The sequence below is a fragment of the Mytilus edulis genome, chromosome 9, assembly GCF_963676685.1.
Source record: "Mytilus edulis chromosome 9, xbMytEdul2.2, whole genome shotgun sequence".
Lineage (NCBI taxonomy): Eukaryota > Metazoa > Mollusca > Bivalvia > Mytilida > Mytilidae > Mytilus > Mytilus edulis.
The window spans coordinates 46754019-46781514 of record NC_092352.1 but is presented as its reverse complement, the minus strand read 5'-3'; the positions used below and the strand labels follow the sequence as shown (position 1 = coordinate 46781514).

Sequence of the window (27496 nt, the reverse complement as noted above, 5' to 3'; positions counted from 1 at the left end):
GGGTCTGGTGTTGAAATCCATACACAAAAGTCATTACTACGGCGTGTTGTACAGCTGTGCAATATTTTTCATGACGAGAACAGTTATTTTCATTTATTGATAATGAATTCGAAGTAAATAATACTATCTTGAATTGAACAAGAATGTGTCCATAGTACACAGATGCCCCACTCCCATTATCATTTTCTATGTTCAGTGGACCGTGAAATTGGGATAAAAAATGTAATTTGACATTTAAATTAGAAAGATCATAACCTAAGGAACATGTGTACAAAGTTTCAAGTTGATTGGACTTCAACTAAATCAAAAACTACCTTGACCAAAAACTTTAACCTGACACTTGCACTATCATTTTCTATGTTCAGTGGACCGTAAAATTGGGGTCATAAGTCTAATTAAATTAGAAAGATCATATCATAGTAAACATGTGTACTAAGTTTGAAGTTGATTGGACTTCAACTTCATCCTAAACTACCTTGACAAAAAACTTTATTCTGAACGAACGAACGGACGGACAGACGGAAGGACGGACGGACGGACGCACAGACCAGAAAACATAATGCCCCTCTACTATAGTAAGTGGGGCATAAAAACATCAGAATCAAAATAGTTAAGTTTGTGTCTTTTTTTTGTTTTTTTGTTAAGCATTTGGCAGCCTCCAAATTTTACGGAGAATTGTCATTGTAAGGCCAAATTTAACAGACTATCAATGAAATAACAAAACCGACTTCATGTGCGAGACCCTCATTGGTGGACAAGGTGTTATAACATCCCTATTCGTAAATAAAATAATAAATAAAGAGAGTGTCTCATCCTGTTCTGGACTTGAAATTGGTACATAAAAAAAAATTGCCGATTTTAATTGATATTTTAAAAACATATAATATTGTATGTGTATGTAGAAAAACTGTCAATAAAAGTCCATTAAAAAGATTTCAAAAAAATATATTGGTGTCGTTTTTGGTTTGAATTTAAGCAAAATATTACCAATAGATGCAGAATTGTCACACGTTAGTTTGTTTAATTGATTGTATTCTTTTTGTATATGAAACTGGATGTAATAGACCAAAACAAGAAAACGCCCGTACACATGCTGTTAAAAGGGCTTGTAATTAAATGGTGTCTTTTGGTATTGTTCATCATATTTGTATTTAATTTGTTCATTGTTTTGTACTTAAATCAGGCCGTAAGTTTCCCGTTTGAGTTGTTTTGCATTTGTCATGTAGGGACCGCTTTCATAGCTTACTATGCGGTATGGGTGTTACTCATTGTTGAAGGCCGTCCGATGTCCTATAGTCGTTAAGCCATTTGGTCTCTGATTGAGATTTGCCTCATTGGTAATCATTCCACGTCTCCTTATTTGTATTAGCATGTCCCTATTGTACTTCAATGTATTGAGAGATAAAAATTGAAGTATCGGCAAATGTACACTAATTGCAGACAGACAGATCAGAAAGTGTACACACATTAAAACTCGTCGTATAGTTAGACGATCGGACAAAGTATTTTCAATATAGCTCTACTTCTAGACAAACAAGTACGCCAGTATTCATAAGTATACGCCGTAAAAAAGGTTATGTAACTTATCTATTTATAAAGACATCGTTCAATATTATTCTCTTATACCGGCTGCTGTACTTCCTATGAAATATTATATTACAACTTCATTTTCGGTCGATTGAGGCAATAATGGTATGAGTTAAATTGCACGAAACAGCTCTTATATTATAAAACAAGAAGTACTGCTTATTATTTAAATTTGAAAGATGATTATCTTTTGAATGTAAAAAAAAATCAAAGTACGTCGGGACCTTTTAAAGTTGACGATACGGTATCGGTTTTGTCATTGTTGAAGGTTATACTGTTGTCAATTTATGGTAGCGCCTCACTTAATTTATAGTTGGTTCACATTTTGTCATGTCAATAATGTTGTCTATCCTCTAATGTCGGACGGAATTTATACTTCTATCAGATTTTCTTTTTTGCCGTACATCTGACAAAGCAATCTGCTAGAATCCTTTTTTATAGTTTTTTTTTTTATCATGAAAAGGTTCCTGTCCAAATTTCTTTTCGTAAATGTTTAACACAAGTGTTTATCCATTTTATGATTAACCATCTTATAATTTTTTATGATAAGTATCAACGCTTTGAAAAACACCTGCATATACTTGACAGCGAACTCGTGTACGGCGGGAATGATTACACGACTTTGTTGCGATTAAAACTTAATTTAACGTAATTTAGCGCCATACTGACAGACATCGTAAAAAATTAAGGTATATGGCTTTTATTGAAAAAACAAGCACATGGACCCCATTTTTTTTCTTTTGCAATCAATCAAGTACTGTTTCAAGAACACTCCGCCAAAATTTCAGGAAAAAATCAACGATCAAATTTTTTCTGCACTTCCGAAAAGACGCAAAAATATGGTCAATTTTTTTATTTCGGATATAGCAATCTTAATCCGGAACATGATGATTTGATTAAACCTTAAACTTGTTTCAGCATGTTGATGCCATGGATCAAGGGAATATTTTACAAAAAACCCGGTTAAGTTATGACTTTTCGTTCAAAAGTATTGTTACTTTCTTTAAAAGTCATAATTTATGAAATTTCAGGGATTTTCTTCCAAATATGCAAATTTCGAACCAAATTATCTCAAAAAGTAAGTCATGAAGGTACTTTTTTCTTTGCATATTTGAAAAGTACACATTAAAATTGACCTTCTATCAAAATTTTAAGAAAAAATCAACGAGGGATCTCTACTGTATCGTATGCCCTTAAAACACCAAAAATTAAAATCAAATCTGCTGATAATTTTATGAATTTCTCATTTCCTTTGTTCCCCATTTATACCAAATTTCAACCACTCTGTTTATAAAAAAGGCAAATTATTTACTGTGCAGTATGATAAGATTAAAAAAAGGATTAATGAGATCTTAATATATGTGATGTGCATTGTAATGGCTCTAAACTTACATGTAGTAAAAAAAAATGTGTTAAAAATGGTAATTTTTGAAATCTCAAGAAGAGATTTTATATGAATTTATAGGGTTAAATATACTTACCATGAAATTACATTTATATTATATAGAATATGTTTGCTTTCACAACATGTTCTCATCGCAATTAACTAGGTGATTAAAAATTACATCCATGAGATGTACTCACCTACGTCATAGTTCACCTGTGTAACATACACTAGCTTTAGTTTTAATTTGTCGTTTAATTGAATAATTTCAATTAAGTGAACAAAAAACTGAATTTATTCCAGGGGTGGTGGTGGATTGTGGTAAGTATATTTAACCCTATAAATTCATATAAAATCTCTTCTTGAGATTTCAAAAATTACCATTTTATATGAATTTGGTTAAATATACTTACCATGAAATTACATTTATATTATATAGAATATTTACTGATTAACAAGCAGTATTTCATTTGGTGGAGGATAAATTCTCTCACACACATACAATTTCAACATATAAAAAATTATGTGAAATTTTTTAAAAAGTAACTCCATTAAATTTTGTAAATACGGATATTAGTAAAAACCGAAATTACTGAATTTATTATACAATGAAGCTATGCTGCATAACTATATGTATCAATGGCAAACTTTGCAGATTGTATAAATACAAGTATGCAAAATTAATAGACTTGATGTAGAGTTGTCTCAATGGCACTCACATGTATATATATACCCCATATTTCTATATCTGATGAATAAATAATCTGCAGGTCAGTATAGAAATAATTATATTAAAGCTCCTTCATTATGAGCTAAATGTGTTGTAATATTTATGCAACAGTAAATAAGCATTTATTTCTGAATAGGTTGTTCTTGTTGCTTGTACAAATCGACAAGAACTAATCCAACCTTAATTTCATTACTTTCCACTTTGAAACTTAAGTTTATTTGGAAACATTATTACCTTTCTTTAACTTTCCATTGTTTTCTGTATATTAATATAATAACAGATAATATATGATTGCTGTCGTCTTTTGATAACCTGATCAATATCACATCTTTCGAAATAAATTCTTTTCTACTTAATTAAAGAATTATAAACAATTAAAATATACTTTGTAAATAGGTGTCCTTAATACAATCAAAGTTTATTAAAGACTCAAACCAAAGTTGTTTCATGATTATGCTAAATCTGGATTAATCTTTAAACTTTTTTAAAGTTATAGTCCCTGAGAATTTGCTTCTCTGCTAGATATACTACTTTTAATATTTCATAGATTTAGAATAAAATAATTTCATCAAGAGAAGTCTTGTACTATTGTATAATGACAATTCTCTAAACTGACTAAATTTAAAAAATCTGATAAAATTTCTATGAGTGGTAGAACCTTTGAATACAATGTCTACCATTTCAACCATGAACAATATTTTTGTTTTGTATTGGACTACTCAAGTGTAAAAATACAGAAATGGACAAATCAGTGGAAAAGTTTCAGTATACATGTTTCCATTGATATACTGCTTCCACAGAACATTTGGATGTTGAGCTGAATTAAAGCCATGATTGTTGTCCTTATAAGTCCAAAAAGAATGCTAACAGATGATTTTCTCCAGCTATGAAAAATCTGTCTAAAATAAAATGTTTTGATATTTCTAATTAACATTCACAACGGTTAACTTTCTAGAATATCTTGCCATGTACAGTTCCAAATTTAAAGAAACAAAAATTTGACATAATGAACAACTCTTGTATGTTGCTCTTGACAATTGTTTATATTAATTTCAGAAATTATTTCGCTATCAGAAATACTAAAATGCAACTTGTCAAATATAGTTCTATAGTTGTATTTAAAGAAAAACACTTGTTTGGCAATATGGAAAACACTTGTACCAACTTGCAGTATCCTTAAGTGTTCTTAGTTATTTCAGAAATGGTTTCACTATCAAAAATGCTCATTTTATTTCTGTCTTGGTTCACCTCATCTGAATCCTATACATTCTGATATGATTCAATACATGTATATATCAACCAAACAGCTTTTGGTAGTATTTTGTGACTTCAACCCAGTCATTTGGTTAACTTAGTCACTCAGAAGAATTTTGCATTTGTCCCCAGATTTGGCAAAAACAAAATTAATGTGATTTAAATAATCACATCTTTCAAAACAATATTGAATCAAAATTCAAAGTAATTGTTTAAAATAAACACATTTCAATTTTGTGTAGCATATTCTTGCATAAGATACTAACTGTATGCTATATATTTATATTATTCTGGCTGGTAATATGGAAATTGAAAAGTGAATAATTACCATCAATTCCGAGGTTAAAATCACATGCATTCGGAAAACCTTCCTGCATATAGATAATATACAACTTGACTTTGACCAGACTAGATTTTTGTAACTTTATGCTTATAATGAGCAAAAATAAACATAAACAGTGACATTTTAATATTTAGGTATAATATTAAGAAAATGTCTCGCATTTGATTTGATATAATCATGGAATTATCATACTATATTTTACTTCCATGTACTATTCTTAGACTATTGAAAGCTATTTGCTAACTATTAATCAGTCTTTTAAATAAATTGCTTTTCCTACATTTTGCTGTAAGATTAACTGCTTCTACACTGGTGCTAAAATTTGAGAACCAATTGAAATGTATATATATTATATGTTTATATTGGTACATCATGTGTTACTCCAAAAAAAACCTCTTCTTTTTTTCTGCATCTTGTAAAGACTGACTAAATAAAAGGTTTATATAAAGAGCTGTATAATAGATAGTTTCAAATCTTGAGAACTACTTCAATTTCCTAGACCATGTCTAGCATTTTAAATAAATCCTGCATCCACAATGCTTTAAATCTTATTTATTTATTTACCAATATTTTACTAATTTTTTTACAAGATCTAAATTAATGATAATCTTGTTTCTATAAATCAGCATATTTGAGTCCTCTATACTTCAGAATTCTGAATCAATATTTAACTCTAGGAAAAACAATGTGTAGCCATTGCATAAACTGTTGGGTTCTACCAATCTCACAATAAGAATAAAACGGACCCAATGAATGAATCCTTATAGCAGAAACTTGCCCATCTGTTGGCATTGCTTAGAAAACTTAAGATGTAAATTAAGGCATAAATTTCTATCTTTAAAAGAGCATCCAAACTCCTTTTGCTTTCATGATTGGAAGATATATGTATAATTTGACAGTGATTCCCATATAGTGAGGGTAAGATAGTCTCTTAAGTCTTACGTTATCACCTCTTTTTTTTTTTTTTTTTTTTTGGTACTCAAAACAAAACAGAATTAGTACATATTATATTTAATAAATGCATTGGCAATGTACACTCTGAATTATGTAATCAATATATAAGCCATTACCTTGAATGAGTCTTTGTGAAATGCATCATGGCATCCCCTAAATTCTTTATTCAATAGACAATCTAATGTTTACATAAAAACATATAAAAGCCTTTGTTTCCTTACTGCCGACAAAAACAAACAATTGGTTATAGCAGTTCATACTTATAATATTCATGTTCTTCTTGTCATAAGTAAACTGACCATGAAATTTAATATAAGTAAAAAGAGTTGTCACAAGGTATCAACTGCAGGGGCGTAGCTACCCGGAGGCACGACAGCACGTGCATCCACGTCGTTTTCACAAAATAAAAAAAAAAAGAAAAAAAAAAGAAAGAAAGAAAAAAAAGCAGAAGAGAGAGAGATGAGTTTGTCAATCGGAATCGGAGACTGTTGGTGTCTTTTCCGTCTATCCCGGATATTAGTTTGACAACCTAGTTACAAGTGTTGATGAGGCTGTTCATTCAGAAAAAGATCGTAGCTCCGAAGTTGCGTGCACATTGATTCGGCATGCAAAAAAAGAAATGGCAAAATAAACAAGTGAAACTGCGAGCTACTGCTCACTGATGATACCCCCGCCGCAAGTGGATAATATTAATAGTGTAAAAATATGCAAGTGTTCGGTAAACAGGAAGTTGTCAAGTGATGAATCTGAAAACGCATCACACGGTATAGCTGACTTATATAAATCCTGAAACCAAATTTCAGAAATCATTGTATTGTAGTTCCTGAGAAAAATGTGACGAAAATTTTCAACTTGGCTATCATGTGTAAAATCATACAAGTGTTCGGTAAACAGGAAGTTGTCGAGTGATGAATCTGAAAACGCATCACACGGTATAGCTGACTTATATAAATCCTGAAACCAAATTTCAGAAATCCTTGTATTGTAGTTCCTGAGAAAAATGTGACGAAAATTTTCAACTTGGCTATCATGTGTAAAATCATACAAGTGTTCGGTAAACAGGAAGTTGTCGAGTGATGAATCTGAAAACGCATCACACGGTATAGCTGACTTATATAAATCCTGAAACCAAATTTCAGAAATCCTTGTATTGTAGTTCCTGAGAAAAATGTGACGAAAATTTTCAACTTGGCTATCATGTGTAAAATCAGACAAGTGTTCGGTAAACAGGAAGTTGTCAAGTGATGAATCTGAAAACGCATCACACGGTATGGCTGACATATATAAATGTTGATACCAAATTACAGAAAGGGTGGATGTGTAGTTCCTGAGAAAATTGTGACGAAAGTTTCATGGGACGGACTGACTGACGGACGGACTGATGGACGGACTGATGGACGGACTGACGGACGGACTGACAGACGGACAGACAGAGGTAAAACAGTATACCCCCCTTTTTTAAAGCGGGGGTATAAAAATTATAAATTGAATGTTAAAGGAAACACCTATGTTGTCACTTTTTTTAATTGATGAAATATCATTAGATAACGACATTTGGTTTCAAAATAATTTTTTTTTTTTTTGGAGATTATGACAAAATCGGAAGGTTACTTGTATCTTTTACAAGATTTTTACTTTTGAATTTGTAATACTCAGTCTATTCTAAGATATGTAGTTTTGGAGCACATTTTACAGTGTACAGTTTATCAGTTTGGAATGAGATGTACCAATCGGCATTAGAATTATCAGATCCCTTCGATATCGTTGAAAATATGCCGAGCCAATCACCCTGCAACCACGCCAAAACAGTATTGGAAAGTCTCATTATTTTTTGCGTTCATAGACCATATGATATGGCAACTGGAGAGTGGTGTCGCGTCAAGTTATCAGAAAATCGCTTCTTTGTGCTGTATCTCACGGCTTCATCGTGTTGAAGGAAATATCACAAACGAACAAATCTCAATATTGTCTGAAACATACGAAACTGACCTAGCATGTACTTTCGACGAATTCAATTGGGAGGTCGCTCGATGCCGAACACGTACGCTGGTTTATAACATCTCGCGAGTGCTACCATGCCATGATGGCCCTGAGATCAAATGTACAAATGTACGATCAACAATGAACAACGAAAATTACATAGCATTACCATGATTACTGCATGTTCATCGGCATTTCAGTGTGAATGTTGACAAAGTAATAGAGAAGTTTGTTTCTGCCCAGACCCGAAGAGCAGATTTTGGACAATTTTGAGTAAATTCTGTATCACAAATATTTGTTGTTTATGTATTACTATATTCAGAAGATTTATTAATAGTTTTACATTCATAAATTTTTATCTACATATAGCTCCTCTTTTAACCGTCCTATGACCGAAAACCGAAAAAAAAAAAATTCTGCATAATAGGGTCCCAAAAATTTTTCGCCTCGCTACGCTCGGCGGTAGTTGCTTCCACATCGTTTCTTTCTAGCTACGCCCCTGAACTGTATTTAGAACAGTGCTCCATTCTTACTGTCTCCATGTCTGTTAGAGCATTGGAGAATTATTTATCAGTAAAAAAAATAATTAAATATTTACAGCAATTTGCTGTTCTGGAAAAATATTTCAGGCTTCTAAGAATTACTGTCCTGATTTAAACTGGACATATTTAAAAGAAGTATGTATTGGTATGCTTAAACTACAATCACATTTGTATTGTACTAGATAACAATGTATCATTTTCAGTGTCTTTAATATCTGTCTTGACTATTTCCAGACACTTGTTCAATATATTATCAATATGAGCAAATATGTTAATTGACTAAACTGTTGGTTCATCACAAAAAAAACAATGTGCAACCAAATATTAGCTATGCTTGTGTTGTTTTAAAATATAATAAAAGTAGACATAATGTTCCCTGGGTGGAAGGATGTCTAGAAAAGTCAGATAGACCTGGACTTAAATTCACTAGTCTGATTCTAATTTATTTTATTTGCAACAATCATCCACGTGCAATTCTATGCTCCATAAATATCAATGTGCAATAAATAAATAGTTGATTTAATTTTATGTAAGATATCAAATCTGTATTTTATTAGAATGAATGCAACTTACAGATTCTAAATCATGCATGTTGTTCTAGTTCCTATATTTCCTGTATGAAACATGTCAACATTAATCAAATAGACTTGGGTAAAATCCCTATTCTATTTTAAGTCTATAGTGATCCATTGAGCACGTTTTATTTTCAATAAATATGGTTTATGTTCCCTGAATGAAAGGTTAACCAAATAAACATCATCAGTTGTGGGCAAAATCCCTATTCTGATTGTGATGTATTTATCAACTGTTAAAACAGTATCACTGTTGGTCTACGCTCCCTGTATGGAACGTTTTCCAAATAAAACAATCAGAAATGGGCAGATTCCCTTTTCTGATTGAAATTTATTGAACCAATTGAGGTTCTAGTCACAATAGTGGTATACGCTCCCATACGGACGTTATCCACATTAAAATAATCAGATCTGGTCAAAATACCTATTCTGATTTAATAGTTATGTGTTTACACAGTCTCGTGTACCAGGTGTACACGTAACAGACTGCAAATTGTAAACAATCGAACCAATTGAGGTTCTAGTGACAATAGTGGTATACGCTCCCATACGGACGTTTTCCACATGAAAAACAATCAGATCTGGTCATAATACCTATTCTGATTTTAATATAGTGATGTGTTTACACAGTCTCGTGTACAGACTGCAAATTGTAAACAATCGACTTTATCCAAACTTTACACTCGACCCGTTTCGTAGCATTGCTCTAATGCAGTCACTGTGAAAAATCCGGTCAGCTGAGCGTGAAAAAAGGAATAAACATCCGTTTAAATATATATCTTTTTAAAAACGTAGCACTCATGCACGTAACATGTCCGATTTTGACAGCTAAATTCTGCCTTTCCTCGGACCCGATTTAATGTTTGTAAATGGCGGCTAAACAAAGGTCATTTTCTATGTCGTCGTATTTCCAGACTCGTAAGCTGTAAAAATGACGAAAACGTGCATATCAGAAACTTGGCAGAAGCGCTGTATTCTGATTTACATTAAATTAATCGTATATCGATATTCCGAAAACAAATAATGTCTTTTATAAAACATAAGGATTTTCAACAGTAAACTGTTAAAAATCCTTGCCGACGAGAAACATGCGTTCTCTTGAACGCAAAAATTAAAACTAAAGCTAGTGTATGTTACACAGGTGAACTATGACGTAGGTGAGTACATCTCATGGATGTAATTTTTAATCACCTAGTTAATTGCGATGAGAACATGTTGTGAAAGCAAACATATTCTATATAATATAAATGTAATTTCATGGTAAGTATATTTAACCAAATTCATATAAAAATGGAAACTTAAAAGTCACAATTATCAAAGTCATAATTGTCTTGACTCATTGTATAACAGGACACATTATGTATCATTTCTTTTTCATACTAGTGTAATGTGACAAACAATGTGTTTTATTTTTTTTTTAAAAGTCAAGTTTGAAAAGCAGTCTTTTGTTGGAATAAATAATAGCAGTTTTGATAAGTTAATTGCCATGCCAGTCTTTGTAAGAATCAGGCAATATAGAAAAATTTCAAAACATGGCAGAAAAAAATACACCAACCTTACCACCCTATTTTGAAGGTACCCTCATCCTGAGATAAAAGTGGTGGGTCTTTTATTTCTCCATGTCTGGTAATACCAGAACAATCTAAATACATTTTGGTTAGAATGATAACAGAGTTATCTCCCATTAATTGTTAATTTTTAGTACATTTCAATGATTATATATACATCGCAAACATTTGAAACAAGTGAAAAAAATATCAGACAAAAATGTTGTTTGCATGTGAAGAGAATGTGTATGAAGTTTAAGCATAAAGTGAAATGAAACATACCACTGTTTTTAGAAAATCTATGTCAAGTTCTAAAAATTAAAAACTCTCCTTTTGTAGACTGTTTTTAAGTACATTTGTTTATTTAATATCTATTTTTTACAGCTGGTTCATTGCAAAGATTCAAGAAAGACGAATCAAAAGCTAAATTTAAGGCATTAATGCACAGAGTATGTATCTGTATTTCTTATTGATAAATGGTCTGATTGAATCATTATTTGTTTGTGAATTTTTTTGAATATTGATGGAAGTTAGTTAAATTGAAATGATTTAAATCTGGTGGTGTTGCAGTTAAATAATTGGTACAGTTTTTGTTATTAACTTATTGATCAGTGAATTTAAAAGTACTGTAAATTCAGAAATTATTGCATGCGTTTATTATTGTGATTTTGTCATTTTAGACTAAAATGCAGTTTTAAATTTTGGGATACTGAGAAAAACCTTGTTAAATTTATATAAATTTATTTTCTTTAATTTTGCCGTTATAATGCTGTCCCATTTTTCGCAATAATAAAAAAATTGCAATAATTTCTGAATTTTCAGCAGATTATTACAGTCTTCACACTGAGTGGCAGCCCAGGCAGCCAAGGCTTGTAAAATTGCTCTCTGGCCTGTAAAAATCATATCTACAGGCCAGCAGAATCTAACTAAAAATTTTCAAAAATTGAGCTCTGAGCCTGTAGATTTAAACGTTCATCGTGAAGACTGTTATTACATGCTACAGATCTAAACTAGCCTCAGTAGTAGAGATATGAAATCATATTACCAGTCTGTACCAAACTGTTTTAGGGTTTGTCTGACCGAAAAAAAATGTCAATTTGACCTTTCCTTCTAAATGTATATATTGTCAACTAAAAAATCTTAACAATTCTGTCTGACGAAATGTTTTTTGTCTGACATTTTGTCAGTCAGATAGAGTTGTTTGAAATACACTGTATTATTGTTACAACTTACGCATATCATTATTGCAAATAGATATAAGAAGATATGGTATGAGTGCTAATGAGACAAGTCTCCTTCCAAGTAACAATGTTTGAAAATTAAAGCATTATAGGTAAAGTATGGTCTTCAACACGGAGCCTTGGCTCACACCAAACAGTAAGCTATAATATATATGTCTACATACAAGACTTCAGAAAATTGAAATATATAAGAGAGTATTTGCTGTTACACAGTACTGACAGGGCCAAATGATTATATATGTCTAACTGTTTTTGGTCCTTCACAGACTTAAACTTCAGAGGAAGAATCAACCTTAAAAAAAATGTAATTTGTTGAACATTAAAATTTGGAGTTCACCTTAACCTACCAAATCAAATTCTTATTATGAATGCTTTTACACAAGACTTAACATTATCGGACAAGCTATGCATACTTTGAACATTTTCCCAGGTATATTTGCATTTTGTTACTTTATCCACAATGAGGCTTTTGATATTGTATCAAATGCCCATGAGAAATCCTCAAAATTAGAGCGAAATAAAAATGAATCCACAGTATATATATATATATAGAATAGCCATACTTTGTCTCGAAATATCAATGTTATTTGTACAAGGCTTAGAAACAGGTAGAAAGCGAGGCTGTGCCGAGCATTTCTAGCTGTTTCGAGCTGAGTACAAATAACTTTTATATTTAGAGACAATGTATGGTTATTCTTTATATACTGCAACTCTTATAACTGTTCTAAATGAAGTATTTAGGGTAAAAACCATCATTTCTTAATTTTGAGCGGAAGACGTCAAATTTCCGTGAACCCCTATGTTTTATTGACGTCATAAATAAAACTCTACGGAAACGCATTGTCAACGTCATAAAAAAAGGTGATATATGGTCAGTGACTGTATATCACATATGAATATAAGGTCATTGACTGTGAATATACGCTCAATGCAATTTGACTGCTCAAATAGCACAGCTGCAGTATATATACTAATATATCTATATGTATAAATAAAGGTATTCCAGAGAGATAAACCACCAGATGGCGAGCCTGATGTTAACCCAATGAACCCGTTTGTAGAGGATTTGTACACACCTTGGTCAGCTTGGACACAGTGTTCAAAGTCTTGTGCTACAGGTATTCGAGAAAGATTTAGAGGTTGTAAAAATACAACAGGATTACGATGTAAAGGAGAAAGATGGCAAATACAACCCTGCAATTTAGCAAATTGTCCAGGTAAGTTAAGTCTAACTTGCTTAATAGAAAAATGTACATTTAAAGTGCATTTTAACTATCTGTTGCGATCTATTTGGGTTAGATTGTTAAACAATAACAATAATCAAGACTGTTAACGTAGTGGTGGAAGTGGCATTAAAGACCAATCAATCAATCAATGATTTGTGTAGTGGTTTCAGTCTAATATGTTTTCATTTATCCTTAAACACTGTTTGAATAACTCTTTGAAGAAATTATGAAGAAAAATTAAGATGGCAAAACAAAATGAATTAATTGAAAATCAAACAGTTATCATTTACAACATATTAGCTTTGTTACATTTAAAATATTAAGGATTCTTTGTTAGATAAAAAATGGTATAAAAAATTACCAAATAAAGAAATGAAGGACCTGCAATCTAGACCCTCATATATCAATTGTAAAATATGCTCCATTTCCTATATAGTAATGGGTGGATGGAGTGAGTGGGAGACTTGGACTACATGTAGTGTTACCTGTGGATATAATGGTATAAGAACAAGGTACAGACGATGTGACCAGCCTTATGCCATGTTTGGTGGTTCTTGTCTTGGGATAAGTGAAGAAACCTCACCATGCCTGAAAACAGCAGAGTGTGGTATGAAATAAAAATTTTAATTTTTAAGAACTGTAAATTCAGAAATTGTTGCAAAGTTTTTATTATTGTGAAAAATGCGACAGGATTAAAATCTCAATAATTTAAACACATGTTTTAATTTTTTGTATACGAATTAATCAGGATTTTCTCAATATGGCAAGAATAAGAAATGCGCTTTAGTCTAAAATGATAAATCACAGTAATAAATGCAGGCATTATTTCTGAATTTACAGTAAGTAACTTTAAAAATAGCTATTGAAGAAACTATTGTTCTATATCCTTGCCAAACAAAAATTCCTCCATCATATCTCTTTATATGGTGTGAATCCTTTCTGGAGCACCATACTTTACCTCCAGTTTTTATACGCCCGTTGTCTTTTAGACGGGACGTATTATGGTATACCGTTGTCCATCCGTCCGTCAGTCCATACGTCCATCCGTCTGTCCGTCCGTTGTCCACACTTTGGACAATAACTCAAAAACACTTTCACCAATTTCCATGAAACTTAAGTGAATTGTTTATATCTATTGACGTAAGCTCCCTTTCGTTTTTTTTTAATTTCAGATTTTAAGTTTTGGATTTATGGGGCTTTATTCATAAAAAAGGGGGATTTTCAACACTTCGGACAATAACTCAAAAAGGCTTTCACCAATGTCCATGAAACTTTGGTGAATTGTTTATATCTATTGATGTAAGCTCCCTTTCAATTTTTATAAATTTCAGATTTTAAGTTTTGGATTTATGGGGCTTTATTCATAAAAAAAGGGGGATTTTCAACACTTCGGACAATAACTCAAAAAGGCTTTCACCAATATCCATGAAACTTCGGTGAATTGTTTATATCTATTGATGTAAGCTCCCTTTAATCTTTATAAATTTCGGATTTTAAGTTTTGGATTTATGGGGCTTTATTCATAAAAAAAGGGGGATTTTCAACACTTCGGACAATAACTTAAAAAGGCTTTCACCAATGTCCATGAAACTTTGGTGAATTGTTTATATCTACTGATGTAAGCTCCCTTTCAATTTTTATAAATTTCAGATTTTACATTTCTGTGTGATGAATTTTTATGCTTAAAAAAGGGGGGATTTTCCAATTTTTGGACAATAACTAACACTTTCACAAAATTTTATGCAACTTTGATAAATTGTTTATATCTATTGACATAAGCTCCCTTTCCATTTTTATAAATTTTAGATTTTACGTTTTCTTAAGTAATGAATTTTTATACTTAAAAAAGGGGGATTTTATGAAACTTTGGTGAATATATTAATGTAACATCCCTTTTGATTTGTATATATATTTCAAGTTGATCATATAAATTCATTTAAAGCATAAAAGACAAGTTAAATCAGCAACGGGCGTATCATGCGCTAAAACGCAGCCCTTTATTGGTGGTTGAACTAATCCATCAAATTTAAACTTAAGGGGGAAAACTAACTTCAAATTTCAAACCAAATTTGCTGTAAGTGGTAACCCTTAGTCTGTTAATCTTATATCACATTTTGCATTGCTTGAAGAAAACTGTGGATATATATATATATATAGGTCAATATACCTGGGATATCAATTTGCATGGTAAAGGTAAAACATGAATTTTAGGTTTTCAACTAGGAACATGCTACAGTAAGGCTTGTATGTAGACTTTGGAAAAACCAGGAATCATTTATCCACAAAAATGCATATTTCCTCAATCCACAAAAATTGGCATCCACGAAAAAACAAATGAATCACATACTGTGGCTTCCATGCCTCCAATAGTTCTAAATGTAATGTCAAACTACAATCTTTGACAATATAAACAGACTTGCAGTTCTTTAGAAGCAGTCTTGTAAAGAAAGAAATTGTCTATGTAAAATTGGCATCAAACAATCGATGGCATCCATCTACAGTCGATTCATATATTTTCGTGGATACTAACTTTTGTTGATGAAAAAATTGTATTTTCAAGGATATTTAATTTTTATAGTTTTGCCCAAATTTATACACAAATTATATTGAATTTACACTTCCTTGAACTTTCAAAATTTGTAGTTTTCCATAGTACCCAAAAAATTAATGAGAAATTAGAACCCACAGTATTTATTTCTTATTGTTGTGTTTATTGAGTATTAGTGTTACCAAATAAATAATATGTGATTCAATTTTAAAACAAAAGTATTTCTGATTTTTTTCTCCAGATGAAAGGATATCATACAGTGACTGGTCTTCTTGGTCAGATTGCTCCCAAACCTGTGGTAAAGGGGAAAAATCTCGTGTTAGGAAATGTAATCCATCAAAAAAGAACAAAACCATTGTTTGTTTTAAGGAAGATACCGAAGTCAAGTCTTTTTGTAATGCTAAACCTTGTCCAAGTAAGTATCTTTATATATTATATTTTATTAATCATGATTGTTATGTTTTTATATGACAGCAAAATATTTTTGCGTTCGTATAATGGTATGATGTTTTCGTCTGCGTCGTTGTCTGAAGACACATTTGGTGTTCGGACAATAGCTTAAGTTAAAGTGAATGGATCTCTATGAAATTTTATAAAAAGGTTCAATACCTCAAAAGGAAGGTTGGGATTGATTTTGGGGATGATGGTCCCTACCGTTTTGGAAAAAGGGGCCCAAAACAAGCATTTTTCTACTTTCAGGATATCAACTTGTGTATAAGCATTTCAATTGCTCTGCAATTGTACCTCAATGTTTAATACCACAGGTAGAAGGTTTGTATTTAATTTGAGGATTATGGTGTCAAATGTGTAGGTATTTGGGGCCATAAAATGGGCCAAAATAAGCATTTTTTTAGTTTTCAGTCAATAGCTTGTGTTTAAGTGTATAAATCTCTCTGAAATTTTACCACAAGTTTCCATACTACAAAGGGATGGTTATTGGAGGTATAGTTCAAATCATCAAGTAATTAGGGGGAAAACAAGGTATTTTTCTGGTTAAAGGACAATTTAGAAAATTTAAAAGCAGTGAAGGGGAGGTAATCCAATTAAAATTTAAAGAACATGGTTACATGTATGTTTGACTACTTGATTACCTCCCTAACACTGCTTGAAAATTATGTATTAAGAAATGATGATTGTCTTGAGATGTGTAGCTGTAAATTTATTTTTAGAGGTTACTGTTTATTTATATTAACTTTAACCATGACTTTGTCTTTTTATATTTTAATATTTCATGATGTGTATTTAAATGAGTAGTTATTGTTGCCAACTCCATTAGAAATTTTAATTGAGATTATTTTCTTTAATAAGGAAACAGGGCAGGTGAAAAAAAATGTGGGAGGGGGTAGGGGGTAAAAATTTTCTCATTTCAGTTTTAGAAATTAAAATGAATTTTTCTACAAGTATTTTTGTTTGAGGGGATAAATATTCAACAGCATAGTGTATTGCTCAATAGCAAAAAAAATAATATTTTTTTAGTTCATTAGAACACATTCATTCTCTGTTAGAAACCTATGATGTATCAAGCTTGAATGTTGTGTCCATACTTGCCCCAACTGTTCAGGGTTCGACCACTGCGGTCATATAAAGCTGCGCCCTGTGGAGCATCTGGTTAAGGATTTGTTGTCCATTAAAACTTGATCACATGTACATTTGTATTTACTCAGATTGCACGCCAATACTATTTGTTTAGCTTTTTGTAGGTCAAAAACTGCATAGTGCACAGGACAAACAGCATGTTTCTAAAAATGTATTCTATAAATCATTTGATTTCTCGTTGTGCATGCAATAGTTGCTGAGGGTTATTCCAGTAAAATTTACCTAGGAGGGGCGGAATGCCGATGATATTTTTTTCCATAGGTGGGGGGTTATCAACATAATTGTATTCTGGAGGGTGGTGGTCCCGATTTAAATTCATTTCTGTTGGTGGGGGGTTTCTGAATGATAGGTTAAACATATTGTTCCCCCTGTTATGAAGGAAGATTCTCCTGAAAAGGTCATCCGACTGCAAATAAAGTTGGCAGACCACTAATTTTAAGCGTCCGTTTGTGTTCTTGTCAAACCAGTGATCGGGAAGGACGTGCCCCCTGCGCCTATAGCGCATATTGACAAGAAATGATGCATACAGTGACAAATGTAAGCGCCCACGTGGCGCACGATACTTTTCACTTCGTTTCGAAACGTTTAGATATCGTCAAATCAATTTCCGATCGTGTTCCATGCCGCCATGTGTGTGTACACAACTGTGTAATGTTCCTCCAATAATAGGAGCACCTATATATTTTTGGGACGTCTCGGATGTTTACCTATGATAATAGAACCATGCGATTTCACGTCTCGGGTGTTTTCCTATTGTAATAATAAAACCATGCGGTCTAACTGATAACCCGAAAAACGTAATTAACCATCATTCATGATATATATTTTTTTTTATAAACAACTTTAAATTTGTTAAATTTGGCTAGTACAGACGAGATTTAGCCCTTATAATAATCTCATTTAGTTTAGCTTGCTATTATTTCGATTGAAGAACCCCAAAGACTTTTTAGGAATATAGTTTTTGTCTCCATAAAAGACGCTTAACTGTCCTTGTCATTTTTTGGTCTTTGGCTCATTTTGACATTTTGTAAACATGACTTCTTCAGCGATTTGTTGTTTTGTTCTATGAATTAATGGTACTCTATACTGTTATTCTTGTCACCGTGATGAAGATATAATGATACAAGAAGTGCAGAGGAATTGCCTGAAATGTCCTCTGATACGGAACGTCTGGAATAAGTATGGTATCGACGAAGACCCAAATTTAATGTAAAAAAACCCAACATGAACATGAACAAGGCAACAGTACCAGTTTAAACATTGTAAATAAAGGTTAACTTAAATATTGTTGCGGTTGGAAGAAGTTATTGTATATTCATTGAAATTGAAATGGCAGAATTTGCTGTACTTAAATCTCTTTCCTTGCAAAGAATATGTCCTTAATAAGGTGGACTGGCCAATTCTTTGCAATTTTTGTCCCAAATAATATTTTATTGCATACAGTTTATAACAACTTCAAGTACCCTCTCCCTTGTATACCGTCTCCCCACAAAAAAATATGTGTGGGTGACATCCAAACTATGCGGTCCATAAAAAAATATTTATATTTGGCACCGACAATTAGATTTTTATTGCACATGTTGCGTGGGTGGTATTGAAGGAAAAAAAATGGCCTAATTTTTGCGGAAAAATATGGCCTTGTTACACAGGAGAGTATATCATCTTCCTCAACATTTGCCTATTGAAAAAAAAAATGTATATAAAAAATACAAAAAAAAAAAAAAAATTACATTGTGCCTACCAAAAATATTTTATGGCTCAAGCTAATCTCTGAAACATCAAATGGTTGGTGCCAACCAGTTTCCCCACCTGATGAATATGTCGTACCTGAAAATGTTATTGACAGTTTTAAAAATAAAATGGGCCATAATTAAAATCGCACCCCCTTTTTTCGGTCACTGTGAGCTATTGCCGTCATTTTGCATCTGTCGTCTGCTGCTCCATAACATTGTTACATGTTTCATTTTATATTTTAATAGCAACATAGCTAGTATAAAAAAGAAGATGTGGTATGATTGCCATTGAGACCTGAGAGGCGGATTTAGGGCTTTTTGGATGCACTGAAATAGATAAACCAACAAATTTTACATTTATTTGACAGGATGCAACATTTTTGTATACTTTAAAAAACTAGCTAACTTTTATTTTTTTTCTCTAGGTAGGGGGTCTTGGAAGAAAATACATGTTCTAGGTGGGGGTGTATTTTTTTAATCTTTTCCATAGGTGGGGGGTAAAAAAATAAGTGGCGTTCCACCCCCCCTGGATAATTTTTACTGGAATAGCCCTGATTAATAATATAACAATTGTATTTTAAATTCCTGGAGGTCAATACAATGTTATATCGACCTTGAATTGTGTCTTCTGTCAATTTACTTCTCTTAGTTCTTTATAACCTCGTATCAACCTCATACAAAGACTATGCTCTATATACTTGTATGATATACTGTAAATTCAGAAATTATTGCGTGCATTTATTATTGCAATTTTGTTATTTTAGACTTAAATGCGATTTTAATTTTTACGATTTTGAGAAAAATACTGTTAAATTCATATAAATTATTTCAAAATGCGAGTTTAAATTATTGCGTTTACAACTCAGTCGCATTTTTCGCAATAATAAAAACCTCGCATTAATTTCTGAATTTACAGAACTACATATAAAAATCTCACAAGTATTATAAAACAACACAATAAAATGTACTAAATTATACCTCAGACAGAAAGAATAAAGGAAACTGTTTTTCTGGATGTATACCATATATATTGAGATATCAGCGAAACTTCAAAAAAAATCTTCAATATTGACCTATAATGGTTTACTTTTATAAATTGTTACCTGGATGGAGAGTTGTCTCATTGACACTCATACCACATCTTCCTATATCAATATAAAGTTGGTACCCATGAAAATAAATGAATCAACAGTATTATCGGTGTATCAATTAACATGACAATGTGTTTTATTCCTTGTAGAAACTCTTTTAATGTCTATATTACAGTAAATGGTAATTGGGGAAATTGGAATTCTTGGTCATCATGTTCTACCAATTGTGGCATAGGACATCATTTTAGGGATAGGACATGTACTTACCCAGCTCCCAAATATAATGGATCCAGTTGTTTTGGACCTGGGTCAGATATTATGACTTGTTTAAAAATGCCTTGCTCAGGTTTGTATAATGTAGAATTTCATTTTCTTATCATGTTTTTAAATGTCAGAAACATATTCCTCATAATGTCAAATAATGATGTTGGACACAGATACCAAATGACACTTATTTTTACCTGACGTTTTGATAATTTCATAGATTTGTATTCAAAACCATCTTTTCCTAAAAAAAAATTACCAATTTTTTATGAGTTTTTCATAATGATACTTTATATTTTTGTGTTGTGTTTTGTTTGTGTAAAATTTTTATATTTCACAAAAAAATTAAACTGGGGAAATGGAAATATAGAAATACAAGATTTGAAAAAGGGCTTTACCAGAATTAAACAAATTGGAGGGGCTTCTTTAAGAACTTGACTACCCATAACTAACAATTTTCATTATACTTATATTTACAAAATTCTAAAACAATTCAACCCCCATATAATGAATTAATTTGAGTGGTTCCCATACCCCACCTGATAATTTTTTTAACACCCATTAGCAAATTGATTGAAAAAGCACATGTGAAAAAAAAACAAAAATAGAATAATCCTGATATTATTTCTATTTCAGCTACCATTCACAAGGGTGTGTCAATGAAAAATGGATATTTATTGTATAAAAAAAGAGGTTATCCAGCAGGATATTATTCTCTGTTTTTGTTATTTAAACCAACAAATAACAAGAAATCCAATTTATTAAAGCATCAATATAATGGATGTAAAAGTGAGATGACATGTAAGAATTCTCTGGAGCTAATTATTGATGAAAACAAAGTACTGGTCAATATGAACAGTTCAGGTACTATCGTGACGATGAAAACAGAGGATGAATCTATACAGGTAATTATAGCAATTCCTTAAAGTCTATTAGAAGGTAATACTTCAAAGGTCTATCATCAAGAAAGTTAAATCAACCAGAAGGTGCATTCTTGTTGTGACATTTATTGTTAGAGTTATCCCCCTTAGTAACCTTCGATTTGTAAGAGGCCTAGTTCTGATGATTGATTTTTACTAAACACAGTGTTTTTTAGTATCCAATTAATATAATTACCACAACAAAAAAAACACACATATTGGTAAAAAATAAAAACAGCACTTTATTTATTTCATGCATTTGAAGTGCTTGTCTGCATTTACCTACATTATAAAGAACGCTCACAGCCCAATATTTGATGGCCAATGCTGTCAAAATCACTTCATGAGAGCAATATTTCCAATTGAATTCATTTGACTTTTTTTTGCTTCTCTTACAGATCATGTCCTGTTTCTGCAGAAAAACACAAAAACTAGTGAAAAATGTCATTCAAGGGCAATAACTTCTGTAGAGAATTCATTTAAGTTCTTTGTCATGTTTCCAATTTAAAAAATCTTGTTCTGTTTTTCATTTTTGGAATTTAAAGTTTCTATCTGCTACTATGGTTTACACAAATATTATCAAAAATTGTCATTAAGGGCAATAACTCCTACTAGGAGTCGACTGACAATTTCAACCATGCTGATGGCTTTCTTTTGTAGATTTTTCCCTGCTGATCAATTTTTCTATCCACCAGGTCTTTTGCATAAAATGCAAATATGTATTAATATTCCCTATCAAGGACAATAAAATCATATAAGAAGTAGACTAAAGATAAGGGCCATGAAAACTGTTTTTGTAGATCTTGTCCTACAGAACTTTTTTTTTTTTACTACTACAATTTCTCTCTATTCACAACATATTCAGCTCAAATTAAAAATACACCCCACAAATATGGACAAAAATCTATATTCAAGAGCAATAAATCCTATTAGTATTATGCATTTGTGCTAATTATGGAGGGGTATATGTTCTGTAAGATCATGTTTGTTATTAAAAGTGTCTCTTTATCTATTTCAAATAGTTTCTGCTTAATACCATAATTGGTAAAACTGTCATTCAAGGGCAAGAAGTCCTTCATCCAATCCATTTTTTTTACTGCCATTTTCAAAAAATTTTGAACTCGAAGACAATAACCAGCATCAAATCATGACAAATGCTTTTATTGTCATTTTTCAAGGAACTGAACAACATACATCAAACCAACTGACAACTACAAGTCATATTTATTACTAATATGTACATCTTTATTCTAGGCAAAAAAATGGCATAACATATACTTGCATCTATCTGAAGACAGATTGTTTCTTAGATTAGATGATGGCAAAAAATATGAAACAGAGCTCAAGACGGACAAGAAATTAAAAATCAACTTTGATGGATTTACTCGAATTGGATGTAAGTGAAAAGATATTTTATTTGTTTTTCTGATAAATGAGATAAAGTTTTTAATTTCTTAAATATGTATACAGTGCAGTTTATGCCTACCAGCTGCTTATTGTCTTCTAGAATAATAAATCAAGAAAGTCTCATCTTACTGTTAGTGTTAAGGTGGTACCTAACACTTTCACTAAAACTATAATTTGGCTCGTTTAATTTTCATAAAATTTTGTACTTTGACACTGTAACAAAAATATAAAAATTTTAAAAAATTTGAACCAACCGTTTTGTCTGAAAAATTACACTGGTTATATAGCAGTTTGACAAACACTCATTTTGATCATTGAGAAGCTTAATATTCCCTTAAGAACACAGTGTCATTAAAACGTTCTGCTGATTTTACAGAGTTATCTCCCTGTAGTGTTAGGTACCACCTTAATAAGCTGCAAATTTAGAAATTATTGTGATGTTTTTATCAATGCAAATAATGCCACCAGGTGAGTATAGCAATAATAAGAACTGGAATTATGATATTGGAAACATATATATATATTTATATGCAGAATTTAGTCCTGAAATCACAAAAACAATTTAAAATTAAGTTATAAGCCCTCTAGACAACTCTCCACAAGACACCAAATGCCACAGAAATTAACAATTATAGGTCACTGTACAGCTTTCAACAATGAGCAAAGTCCATAACACATAGTCAGCTATTATAAAGGCCCTGAAATAAAAAATGTAAAACTATTGAAAGGAGAAAACTAACAGTTTAATTAACGTACAAATTAATGAACAAAAATACCAAATTTGATCCAAAGTAAAGAATGCCAACCACTGAATTACAGGCTCCTGACTAATTGGGACAGGCACATACAGAAAGTGGCTGGGTTAAATTAGTTTTCATATCAGTAGGTAGAAAACTAAAGATTGAGTACATGAATCCTAATTTTAATTAATATTTTAAAATTTTTGGATGAATTCACATGCTTTGAAAGGGTCAGCAGTTCCCCTATAGTTACATGTTACCCATTATAGGTTAAATTTCTATGAAGAATTACTCAAGTGATGCAAAAACTGTGGAAGAAAGGAACAGATTAAGGCTATGACAATCATATAATATGTGTTGTCATCTTTGGACCTGATATTCTATAAAAGTCATCCAAATCATCATCATGGCTTCTGTCTAATAAACTTTAAAGGGATCACTTTCAATATTCAACATTACTGCAGATTGGTTAAATAGCTAGCTAATTACTTGTAAAAACAACCCTCTATTACTTAAGTTTGACAGCTATCTAATATTTAATACAATATAACTATATTTTTTATTTTTTAATTGATTTTGAAGTACACAATTATTATTACAGCATTTTCTGGAAATATAGCTTCATTACGAATGAATTTGAAAGAATATGCATTGGACAAAGAAAGTTCTACATCATTTACTTCTCCTAAAAGATCTAAAAACAACACATATGTCATGTTTAAAGCAGGTTAGTAGATTTATAAAACAGATCAATAACTGTATATGTCAACTATGGTCAATACTTAAGAAAAATACTACAAAAAATGATTAGATTGAAAGGTGCGTTTGAATGTTTTATTTTGTACTTTTAAGAAATTGTAGATAACATATGAGCAAGGCGGAAAGATAACGATTTTATGCAAGTGTTCATGTACTATATGTACATGTACATGCATAAAACTTGAGTTGATTTGAGAACATTTATATATTACATAAAAAAGAAGTATGGTTGGTTTTAAAAATAACTCAATTTTCAAACAGTTACAGACTTTGCATAGAGATACTTATGGCCCCGCAATGAAGTTGTTGGTGCCATATAGTTTTACCCTTGTCCGTAATTCTGTAATTCCGTTATTTCGTCATTCTGTCATTCTGCAACAAACCATTATGCAGAGTTTTTTTCTAAACCCCTTCAGATATTTGGCTGATTTTTGGTATTTGAGTTAACAATGATGAGTTACAGATCAAGTGTAAGTTTTGTTCTGCTCCGCTAATTTTTGCAGAAATTAAGGGCTTTGGACTTTGATAAATTGTTGAAAATCACAGTTATACGGACTTTTTTTTCTTAACGCTTTCAGATATGGGGCTGATTTTTGGTATGTTAGTTACTCATGATGAGTTACACATCAAGTTTAAGTTTTGTTCCACTCGGCTAATTTTTGCTGTAATTTAGGGCTTTGGACTTGGATAAATTTTTGAAAATCAGTTATGTGGATTTTTTTTTTAAATGCTTTCAGATATTAGGCTGAATTTTGGTATGTGAGCTAACCTTAATGAGTTACAGATCAAGTTTAAGATTCATTCCTCTCAACTAATTTTTGCCAAAACTAAGGGTTTACAACTTTGAAAATTGTTAAAAATCACAGTTATACGGACATTTTTCTATACACCTCCAGATTTTGAGCTAATTTTTGATATGTGAGACTACCATCATGTTTGTTTCCACATGTGTTATTGAAATTGCAGATTTTCCAACTTTTTGAGACAGGGCCATCCGTGTCACTGTGACACATCTAGTTCTACCTGAAAAAGGATAACAGATGTTTTAATATTCATTTGCATAATGACTATTTCTAATTAACACATCACATATTAATCAGTGTATTCAACATGTTCTGAAGGTTGTTAAAATTGCTCTTGATGTTTTACACGACTTTTATTGGAAAAGTCAATTAAGTTTGGGGGTCATGGTTGTTTTAGACATTGAAATTTTAAGCAAAATTAGTCCAGATGACAAGTGTTCTACCAATTATATAAAATTTAGATTTCTGAAAAATAAACATTTAAACATCAGAAAATGAATGCAATTCAATGCATTTTTTAAAGAGAAATGGAAATAAGTTGCATTTCTATATAAATTTGACCAATTTTAGAAGAAAAAAATCTGTAACAACCATTTGAATATTTGAATTGAAATACAAAAAAGCTTTTACAAATTCATACCGATGTTATTTGTAACCACTAAATGTCTGGGGTACAAGAACTACAATTTGTTAAATGTACAATCTGAAGCAAAACCTTATGTTTAAAAGTTAGTTCTCTTTTATAATATCAAGGGTATCTAAATTTGTTATCTTAGTGTTCTTTCATTAACGAAGATAAGACATATATATTTGTTAGTGGGTTTTTTTTCATACATTTTTTTAAGACTTCCAAAATAAATATTTATGTGTCGTTTTGTGTTTTAGACTCCATCAATGGAATAGTTGGTTATTCTTTGTTCAGAGGAAATTCCTACATCAAAATACCTGTGAATGCAAACGATGATCTCAAAGTAGAACTGGTTTTTCTGGCAACCAGCACAGACGGGGTATTACTCTTCAACAAGGGCCAAGCAGCAGGATCATATGTGTATATCGTTCTTATCAAAGGGACGATGAAAATGTGTGTTTCAAATGGGAAAACAAAAAAATGTGAGACAATACTTAATATCAACGTAAGTTTTCTGAAAGTGATTTGTTCATAAATATGATTCTTTTTCATCAGAAATAAAGCAATATTACAGTGTTCTTATTTACATCCTGAAAAAAACATGAAGAGTTTTCAAAACTTTATTATCTGCCCCTGCTACTGTATCGTATGCTATTAATGTGAAAAAGGTGACAATTTTACCAGTAATTAGCAATTCACAATAAAACATGCATGCAAAATTTCTGAATTTACTGTACCTTTTGTAACGATATCTTTCAGTATTTTGTTTAGTATATCAATCAATTTCAAAACTTAAATAACTTTAATTTAATTTTGCATTAGAGTTAGACTTACACAAAGGCAAACATTTTGCTTTATACTTATAATATTAGAAGTCTATTGAATATATTTATATATATATTTCAGATTTATAAATGGTATTCCCTAAGTCTTCTAGTCAGTGGGCAAAAAATTGAATTGAGAGTCAACCTAGGTAGTGCATTTCAAGTGTCTTTTCTTGAAAATGTGTATTACCCAGCTACTACTGTTTGTATAGGAGGAGGTGAAAAGGAAGATCTTTTCATGTATAAGATGGTCGTTGGAATAAAAGAAGGCTTTCAAGGAGTCATACATGAAATATCAATCAACGATAAAACCTATAAAATGCATGCAAAACCTATCTTAAATGACGAGGGAATCATATCATCTGTAGGATTAACTAATCCAGGTATGAATATTATTTGTATTTATGTATTTTTAAAGGGCCAATTTGTTCGAGAATCAGAAAGCGCTGATACAGAAGTTTACAACTATATTTAGGTTAAAGTACAGCCTTCAGCAATGAGCAAAATGGGTTAAACCCAGATAGCATAGCCAGCTATAAAAAGTCCCCAAATTACAGTAAAACAATTCAAACAAGAAAACAAAGGGCCTGATTTATGTATATAACCATGAAAGAAAAACAAATATGATATACAGCATCAAACAACAATCACTGAGTAACAGACTTGGGAATTGGGACAAACATAACAGAATATTGTGGTGTAAAACTAATCTGTTAGCACCAAAACCTCATCCTAATCTGGGACAGTGTCAGTTGTGCAACAGTACAACATAAGAACAAACTATAAAAATCGTCTGACAATGGCTTAAGTTAACTAATCACAT

The 27496-nt window shown here is 31.4% G+C and overlaps 1 protein-coding gene across 1 annotated transcript in view; it reads left to right on the top strand.

The window, feature by feature from the left end:
- Positions 1 to 27496, top strand: part of LOC139489713 (uncharacterized) — a 73878-nt gene that overhangs the window by 29674 nt on the left and 16708 nt on the right. Inside the window, exons 11-20 of the mRNA XM_071276446.1 lie at positions 11278 to 11342; positions 13132 to 13351; positions 13797 to 13967; positions 16150 to 16323; positions 20504 to 20674; positions 21229 to 21497; positions 22767 to 22908; positions 24261 to 24386; positions 26107 to 26354; positions 26756 to 27056. Coding sequence (XP_071132547.1) covers positions 11278 to 11342; positions 13132 to 13351; positions 13797 to 13967; positions 16150 to 16323; positions 20504 to 20674; positions 21229 to 21497; positions 22767 to 22908; positions 24261 to 24386; positions 26107 to 26354; positions 26756 to 27056 — 1887 coding nt within the window. The remainder of the gene's footprint in view (positions 1 to 11277; positions 11343 to 13131; positions 13352 to 13796; positions 13968 to 16149; positions 16324 to 20503; positions 20675 to 21228; positions 21498 to 22766; positions 22909 to 24260; positions 24387 to 26106; positions 26355 to 26755; positions 27057 to 27496) is intronic.